The sequence below is a fragment of the Pinus tabuliformis genome, chromosome 9, assembly GCF_031772625.1.
Source record: "Pinus tabuliformis cultivar Carrire ecotype Pingquan chromosome 9, CPIR1, whole genome shotgun sequence".
Classification (NCBI taxonomy): domain Eukaryota; kingdom Viridiplantae; phylum Streptophyta; class Pinopsida; order Pinales; family Pinaceae; genus Pinus; species Pinus tabuliformis.
This window is the reverse complement of record NC_142307.1, coordinates 1,963,622,753-1,963,632,284: the sequence shown is the minus strand read 5'-3', so window position 1 is coordinate 1,963,632,284 and position 9,532 is coordinate 1,963,622,753. Positions and strand designations below refer to the sequence as shown.

The 9,532-nt window shown below is 33.8% G+C and overlaps 1 protein-coding gene across 2 annotated transcripts; it reads right to left on the bottom strand.

The window, feature by feature from the left end:
- Positions 1 to 957: 957 nt before the first annotated feature.
- Positions 958 to 9,286, bottom strand: LOC149156851 (transcription factor HBP-1b(c38)-like). Of its 2 annotated transcripts, none has more exons than XM_089438686.1 (11): positions 8,529 to 9,286; positions 7,313 to 7,428; positions 6,427 to 6,506; positions 6,120 to 6,335; positions 5,877 to 5,945; positions 5,285 to 5,344; positions 5,110 to 5,187; positions 4,931 to 5,015; positions 3,186 to 3,454; positions 2,154 to 2,384; positions 958 to 1,447 (listed from the first exon to the last, which is right to left on the bottom strand). In XM_089438686.1, the coding sequence occupies exons 1-11, from the start codon at positions 8,660 to 8,662 to the stop codon at positions 1,301 to 1,303; spliced, it is 1,485 nt and encodes a 494-aa protein (XP_089294812.1). In that variant the 5' UTR covers positions 8,663 to 9,286; the 3' UTR covers positions 958 to 1,300. The 2 variants fall into 2 exon arrangements, with proteins under 2 accessions (XP_089294812.1, XP_089294810.1); XM_089438684.1 differs by having other exon boundaries at positions 2,145 to 2,384; positions 8,529 to 9,285.
- Positions 9,287 to 9,532: the final 246 nt, after the last annotated feature.

Here is a 9,532-nt window from a genome sequence, read left to right as displayed (position 1 = left end):
ACTAACATTAACCTGTAACATTTTATAAACTGTAAAAGCATAAAATGTAATATTTTATAAATGGTAAAAGCATAAATACGGATGGAAACTCAAATATGAGTTTAATAAGATGGTTAGAATTATGATATTGTTTTTATTTATATTTTAATTTATTATTATTTTTTTAAATATTTTAAAAATAAATATTTATAAAAATTATATATTAAATATATATAATGGATTTTTATAAATAAATATTTTAAAAATAAATATTTATAAAAATTATATATTAAATATATAAAATGGATTTGTTATGAAAAGAAACCTACTAAGAAAATGATAAAAAATAGAAATGCTAAAACCTACCCCAGAAAAAGCATAAAGAGACAAACAAAACGGACAAATAAATCCAATAAAAAAAGGATAAAAAGAAATTTAAATAAATAAGAGTTGTGTCAAATTCAGCGTGCATCGGTCAAGTTAATGTTGAACAGTCATACCTCACGTTTAACCCATTTTCTTTGATGAGGTGAGTTTGACTTCTCAGTACAATCCCAACTTTGCAAACTCTCCTTATATATATTGTGCTGTAATTGTAATCTTGTGATCAAAATCAAGGGTTTCATTGAAAAAATGCATTGGTACAATGTGAAGTTGGAGGGTTCAGACTATTAAAAAAAGGGATAATATTGTTGTAAGATTCCACATAAAAATAATAAAGTTAAGATAATATTGCTGTAAGATTCCACATAAAAATAATAAAGTCAAGATAATATTGTTCTAAGGTTCCATATAAAAATAAAAAAAGCTAGAGTGGATGACATGGTTAGATACATGAACTGTAACTTCCAGCCTTCACAGAATTACTTTGAATCCACTAATATTGATTTATGGAATGACAGAGATACATGTGAGTGTGGCCACCCTTCATTTTTATAAATATGTACAAAAGTATCTCGGTGTTTCAAGCTTTTGCAGTAGTCAAGTTTCAACCAGTAATTTCAAAAACTATTTTTGTGTAAACCATCACTAAGAATTCACTATCTGCAAGCCTGATTAGTAGCATGCAGGTGTCTAAAAGTCACAGATCATGATCATCAATGGTGAGAGTTAACGTGATGAGCAGGAGACTCTGATCTCAGAGCATAAATCGAATTAATAATGCACACTGCTGTATGAATTCTAATTCTAAACTTGGAGCTTATCCCATGGTAGGAAATTAGCCATGCAGTACAAATTATGATGAAAAAACTATGGACCCAACCTAATTAATTATCCAATGAAGGCTCATTGGAATGATGATCTGCAAAGTGATTAATACTCATTCTCTGGGTCTGGCTGACCAAAGAGAGCTTAGTGCACGAAGTCGAGAGTTGTATTCTCCTATTGAAAGCAAGCATTTGGCTGACTGGCGCGTGGTGAGGATTCTGTGTAGTTGTTGCAATGTCTGGTGTCTCAGACTATCAGCCTGCAATAAGACAAGCCCAACAATGTAATCTGCATAATGTATTTTTTCCTGTAGCCAGGCCAGTGAAGGATATCTTCATATATATATATCAAGGGTTATTTTTTTCACTAGGAGTGTTTTAACAATGCATTTTATTTTATATTTTAGACATTTTATCTTATTAATCTATATCGATAATGCTATTGTTTTTTGGATTAATCACATTATTGAGTTTTGGTCAATTTTTCTAATTAACTAATGTGGTTCATCCACCTTTGTCTCTAGAATAAACCATATTAGTTGGTTTGAAACCTCCACTAAAACTCAATAAAATGATTAATCCAAAAACAACTTCATTATCAATACACTTTATAGTTATTTTATACTATACTGGATAAACTTAAAAATCTTTATGGAGAATTGTTCTATGTATTGTGAATTTCAAAAATATATGGATGATTAATTTGAAAAGTTTTGATAATAATATTTGGAAAAAGAAAAAACTCAACCAACTGAAATAAATTATTTCATTATTTTTAATTATTGGATAATTATACACATTTGTTCAATTTCATAAAAGGATTTTAATATGTTTTCTTTTAATTAGTATAATCACATTAATAAATAGTCGATATACTCTTTGTAATCAAATTTACGCACTTCACAATTGTATATCATAGGAAATAAATGGAATGATAAGGAGCAGTTAAGGGTTTACCTGGCTTACCAAAATTTCTAAATTGGCAAGTTTTCCCATGGCGACAGCCATTTGCCCCATGTAGTTGGCCATGTTTGAAGGTGAGCTGAGGGATCCTGCAGCTATGGTCTCGGAAATAGTGTGTTGTAGCTCTTCCATGCCCTGCGAAAAGGCTTCTTCTGCTTGGAGTGAAGACTGCTGCAGACTATAAATGCATTGATACTGTTGCTCTGTCAATGGTTCTATCTGTGGTATCAGGATCTGTAACACGTATAGATTTATCAGTTTCACCAACCACAACTCCTAAATTCAAAACACTATTGGTAAGTTTATCAGGTTATAACTTTCATTTAGAGGTAAAGGTGCATCTCCATTTTATTTGGAAAAACCTAAATAATGAAGGTGGCTGATACAGGTCAAGGTGCTTATATACTTTGAGCTTACACCTCCACTTCATCACTAATAAACATACACTTTGGTTTCTAATGGATGGTTGGTTGGATTCAGCTAAGTAAGTAAAGAAAATATTAAAAATATTGTAAAATAATTTTTTGAAAAAGAATTGTGTTTGTGAATTTAGTTTGTCTAAGTTTTAAGGAGACACTCCATTTATAACGAAAGACATAAAAGCTTAGATATTATAAATAAATAATTTGTACAAAAATATTAAAAATATACAAAACAATATATCTCTATGACACTAAAGTTAATTTAGTACATGGTGCTTAATATTTATTATAATTATACTTATAATAGAAGACATAAAAGCTTAGATATTATAAATAAATAATTTGTAGAAAAATATTAAAATTATACAAAACAATATATCTCTATGACACTAAAGTTAATTTAGTACATGGTGCTTAATATTTATTATAATTATACTTTAATAAAATAACTAGGATTCAGCATTAATAAACACATTTTGACCTCTAAAAGATGGTGGGATTCAGATATAACATTTAAAATATACACAGCGATATATGTCTGTGCCTCTAGGGTTGATGAAAATATCATATTCTAATATCATGAAAATGATGAAATAATGAAATGCAATTGCACCTTGAGAATTTCTGATGGCCGGAAGCCTCCCATCCACATGAAACAGCGTTCTGCTGGGGTCTTCCACATCCCTGAAACCAGATAGAAAACGTCTGTCTTGGCACCCACAATCTTGATGTGCAAGAGATCGTCATAATGGGCTAGGCAGTTCTCTACAAACACTCGGAGATCATTGTCTGGCAGATGTTCTTGCAATGCTGCTCGGAGGTCGCACATGTGACGGTGGTGCTCTTCTAGCCATCGTTGGTACTCCATGTCGAATGCAGCAGCTTCAAATTACAGACATTTACTAGGTAAGTTCATTTACTAACCTTCCCTGTCAATGTCTACAATGGCAGTTGTGGACGCTTGAAAAGATAATATGGAGTCATAACATGATGCTTATCCAGACAATACATTCAAGTAAACTAGAAAAGCAATATGAAACATTGGCATTATCACAAACTTAATTTTAATGATTAATAGAGAATTTGTGAATCTGTTATTGCATTTTTTGGACATAGAAGGTATATATGAGTAGAAATTTTCAACATTTTTGGCGAACGCTCTATCCATTATGAACCATAAAAGGTTAAAAAGGCAAAAAATAATGGAATGAAATAAAGATGTTTGATCAGTCATATTGGTGTGGCATTGACATTTCTTCTATTTGTTTGGTGTATTAATTTCTTGTATATAGTGTCTATGTATAGAAATCATCAATTTAATGTATTAATTTACAGTATATGATACTTATTTTTATGGATAGAAACCCAGCATTGATATCTTTCATGATATTGTATTTGATAGTTTAGTGTATTATTGATATTTTTCATATATTGTATTGGATAGTTTAGTATATTCATTTACAATATAGTGTAATTATAATTATGTTATCAGTAGAATTTCAACTTATAAAAGCCTATCTGGATGGAACTCAAAAGCAACTCCAATTATATCTAGTTGTTCATCAAAATTTGATAATTTAGTGTTTTAATTTACGTGATATATTATTAATATTAATAGTATTTGAGTTTATAAAATATATTTACTATATGTTGATATAGATTTTACTAACATGTATTCTTCATCAAAATACTTTAATGTTCTAATAACAGTGAATAATATTTATGTTAATATTTAATAATATTTCAATCTATAAAATTACATTTCCTATACGTAGATATGGATTTCTCAGCAAAATGAGATAAATTCAAGTATTGCATAAGCAAATAACAGCTTGCTAATATATGATATCTTTTTTCAGAAATCGAACTTGTGATTTTAGAGGGAAAAGAGGGCAATAGAGACATCACTGAGATAGTTTAGTGTTTTGAGTTGCAGTGTACAGTATTAATAACATTGAGATAACCTAGTGTTTTGAGTTGCAGTGTATAGTATTAATAACATTGAGATAACCTAGTGTTTTGAGTTGCAGTGTATAGTATTAATAACATTGAGATAACCTAGTGTATTGAGTTGCAGTGTCTAGTGTTTATGTTATTTGTAGAATTTCAATCTATAGAACTATATTTATCATATGTGGATATGGATTTTTCAGCCAAATAAGATAATATGAAGTATTGGATAAGCTTGATATCCTATCTCCTTTTCAGAAATTGAACTTGTGATTTTAGAGAGAAAGGGCTATGCAAACATCATTGAGATATGACAAATCAGATCAACACTATCATTGTAACTATTATTATTTCTTAATTTTGCTCTACACTAAATTCATGGTTATCATGAAATGTTGTTACTCGTACCAGAGCTTAAGCCTCCGTTGGAGGCAGCATTCCCAGTGAGATGACTTTGATCATTCAGGTACCCGTTCGGTCCCATAAACACTCCCTATATTGATCATACCATAACATTCAGTTCAAACAAATTAAAAAAACAAAACAATTGAAGGAAAACTGCATGTGTAATTCACAAGCTCAAATACCTGTGTTCGAGCTCGCTGAAGCTCTTGCTCAAGCTGGGCCAGTTTTATTCGACTGCTTTCTAATTGCTGAACGTATGCCTGTGAAATTCAAAATATTAGACTTCATACAATATATATTAACCTGGGAGATAGATGGCAATTCAACAATATAGGTATACATTTATATGTACAGTACCTTCTTCCTCAATCTACTTTTCCGAGCAGCCTCTCGATTTTGAGCAAGCCTTCTCAATGTCTGTGGAAAAAGTATCAATTTAAATTTATATAATACTGGCAATTGAGATGATTATTTCTGGTCAAAGTTTCCAATCAATTAGTATGTTTTTTAAAATATTGACGGTAAGAAATTTTTAATGTCAATGGAAAAAGAATCCATTTAAATCTATATAACACTGATAATTGAGATGATTACTTCTGATTAACTTTTCAAATCAATTAATGTGGTTCCAAAATGTTGATAGAAAGAAATCTTAATGTGATCAATCCAAAAAAAATCTCTAAAAGAACTCTCCTCACAGAACCCTTAGTTCAGACATTAAAATAATGTTAACACTAAAATTAATACACTATGGTATTAAAATCTCTGATCAATGTAGTGGTGCAATGTGGTATTAAAGTTCACAATTTTGAATTGATTGGATGTGGATCTTTAGATTTGAATACATTTTTAGTACTTGTCAGCATTATGCTGATCAAGGATTTGAACCTAAATTTTGCCTCAAAACCAGGGATTTGATCCTAAATTTCACTTGACATAGAAACAGTACCTTGGCATCAGGAGTCTTGGTACCCTCAGGCTCAGAACTGGACGTGTGAGCTCTGCGATTCACCTCATGCTTTCAACACAAAGTAGAGAGACAAGATAAGCATAAAGATTCAGAACCTTAAAATCTGCTGCCATGTTGTGTCATTTTGTTCAGAGACTTTATTTGAGTTGTCATAATTTTGCAAACAGACAACATAATTCAGCAAAAAACACCAACAAAATCATATCAAAAATTTACGTGTACCTTCACATCTTTGTCCAGCTCATTGAACTTTTCGGTGGCAGGACTGTTGTTTCTCCCCATGTCAGTTATCTGCATCATCTCTGATTTTTTTGCGCTGGTTGGTGATTCGAACTCGGGTTGTTGTGGAGCTCGTTTGAAAGAATTGATATTCGTTTGCTGAGCAGACTGGGAATCGAAACTGTCGCCACCAGATACAGACGTTGCCCTAGAGAGCGACTGTAATAGAAAGATCTCAAATTAATATCAATATCGAACTACCCAACTGTTAAAAAATACATAAAAACTCAAATTCTTCAAGTGGGATTACCGGTGGGGAGGGTTCAAAGTGCATTGGCTTGGAAGGAAACATGTTCAATGTTGCCCGTGATCGATTCCCACCAGAGCATTCTGCACAGAAATATAAGCCTGTAGTCACAATCTAAAACTCTATTTGAATTGGGTATCTCATCTAATACTTGAATTTGTCTCAGCCCAGTTGATGTGATTGGCATTGGGGATTGAAAGGCATATTACGTACAAGAATAATGTCCGATACTGGAATGACTCAGAACTTTTTGTGGATGAGACCACCAACTGTAACAATGATAATGATAAGCCCTCATTAATTCAGTACAGAGGCTTCTTCTGCAAGTGCCATCAGAAGCAAGGGATGCGTGGATCAAGACATGTGCAGGACGGATTGGTACGCAGAATTGATTTGATAGGACAAAAATTAGAGATGAAGACCCACAAGGGGTCTGCACTGACTGGCTCTGTGTTTATTGTCAGTGTCGTTGGGGATTCTCAGTTGATTAATGCGACCAAATATTTCGTATTGACTGGTGCAATAAAGGAGGGAAATAACCCGGAATAGAATGTCACGCTCTTTTCATTTTGAGGAGAAGGGCTGCATTTGGAATTTGGTTATGTGCCATGGTACCAATTTTCAAACCCATTCATTGACAAACTGTTACATGTCATATTCTTCAAAGATTCTCAAAATATCAGTGCAACTCTGCCATGGATGGATGTGTCCCATAAGAAGTACAGTGGAAGAATAACATGAGCTGTTTCTGTTTACGTTTAGTATTTACCCCCACAGTGACTTGACTAAATTATCTACCTACCATGTACGTCAGAATTAACGCATACAACGTCAGAGAACTTAGATTCCATAATTTGAAACAAAGAATTTATATATAACATGCACTTACGTTTTTGTGCAAGGCCCGAGGAGTCTCCTTCCAGATAAGAAAAAAGAGCCTGATCAAGCTCTCCAAGGTCATAAGCTCCAGGATTGTCTTTAAAGAAGTCCACTGCTGGGCTGGCCCTATTTGAACAAACCAAAAAAATTGACTGAATTAGCATTCTGAAATCCCATATAAAATCTAATGAAGAGAACATTATTATAGTAATTAATGTTCATTGACTGGCATAGGTTCATGCATTTAGAGATGGATAACAAAACTCCAGGTGTGCAAACCTCGAACCTTTTTTAATCCTATGGACGCGTAATGATACAGACTCCAGGTGTTCGAATGTCAATTTTTTTTAATCCTGGGGATAGATACCAGGTCAAGATTATTATGGTTATGCATCATGCACAGCAGACATGAAGTTTGAATCACAGGCCAGCTTGGGAAGGGATGGAGGATGGATTATCACGGTGTTCTTATTTTGATATTAGGTTTAGGATGATTGAGGCTGGACAGATTGGTGTTTCAGTCTCTCTGATATATTCTGAGGATAAAATGAATGCTCACTAGCCAACTAAACCTTTGGGGTATGTGGGTGGCTCCCAAATGTTGACAATAGATCTCACATCTTTTTGGGTATGCAGGTGGCTCCAAAATGTTGGCAATAAATCTCACATGTGTGGATCTTCTTTTATCTGAGATTATCAAGAATGCTCTATCAATAATCTTAGCAGACCAAAGACAGATAGGGGTTAGAATGGAAGACCAAGGTACTTATGTTAGGGTAGAAATGCAATCTCATGGACACTCTATGTGAAGTTGTAGTGATGCACAGACTCTACAGGATTGAAGTTGAAGTTAAAAATAGAATACATAGAGCTAACAGTAATTTTCAATAACATCTCAAACTATTCAAGGATGAAGCTACAAGATAGGCTATCAGACTGTTATGCTCAAAAGAATGGCTGCTATACCCTAGACAATAGTCTGCTTGTAACATCATCATAAATGGTACCAATTTCTCAGAAGATGACATGACCTAACGTGTGCCCTATTAGACACTCATAATGGATATTGCTTCTGGCCAGTAGACTGCAGTCTGATTCAATTGTGTCAACCTGTTTTCTCCATCTAATTTCAATACGTAAAGTTCTGTGATTATGAAAAAAAAGTCAGGTAACCGGGCAAGCTGAAGCTTACAAAAATGAACCAGAGATGAAAATAGAATCAGTACATGATATTGGAAGGACAAGATGTGGAAATAACTCCTTGAAGCATGCCGTATGAAGGCTGTTTGCTGCTGTTGATTGTGCTTGCAGATGCTAATTCTGGTATGAACACCCGCTGCTGTGATCTGCTATCAGCCATATAACAAATTGCGCATGATACTCTAGGCTGGGATCTATAGTTCTGAATTAATATCACTCCCTGGAACTTGCAGCTGTTTAGAATTCTAGCGTGCCAATTGGGTTTCTTAATCCCTGAAACTTGCGGCTGTAACTTTCAAATAGAGAATTCTAGTTCTAGCATTCCAATCAGGAAACCCAATTGGAAACTTCAAACCCCATGGATATATTACATATATATATGTGGATTGTTATTAACCAAAGCACCAAGAAAGTGGCTGAAACTATATTTTTGCAAACCAGGGAGGAAAGAAACCTACAACCCAATCAGATTCTCATCAACCCAGTAAAGCCCTGAGCAACCTGAGATGGAAAACTAAAATTGAACTTGAAGGCCTTAACCCAATAAGATTCTGATCAACCAAGCAAGGTCCAAGGCTGAAATTATGGATTGCAAACTAGAATTGAACTGGAAGGCAGGATTCTGATCAACCTAGTAAGATCCTGATCGACCCAGTGGAGTCCCTATGTTGAAGGATTGATAAAGAACATGGGTGTGGCTCCAGTTGCAGGATTGACGAGCAGATGGGTTTGCTTTAGGAAGAGGAGGAGGAAGTAACAGATGAATTAAGGTCTGTAATATAATGTATCATTTTTTGTATATATGTGTTGTGTCTTGTTTCCAAGATGGGATAATAAGGTGGGCCCTACCAGTCCACGTTCCCACTACTCCACTAGGCATTGATCTGCCTTCATTCAATCACAAATATGCAAAGACAAAAATGGGCTGAACAAAACCCTTGCTACTGTTAACACACATGAGCCATTAATGTCAGAGAAAAAGGGGAAGCACAACTATGGCAGATGACGCCCGCCTCCAACGACAACACTT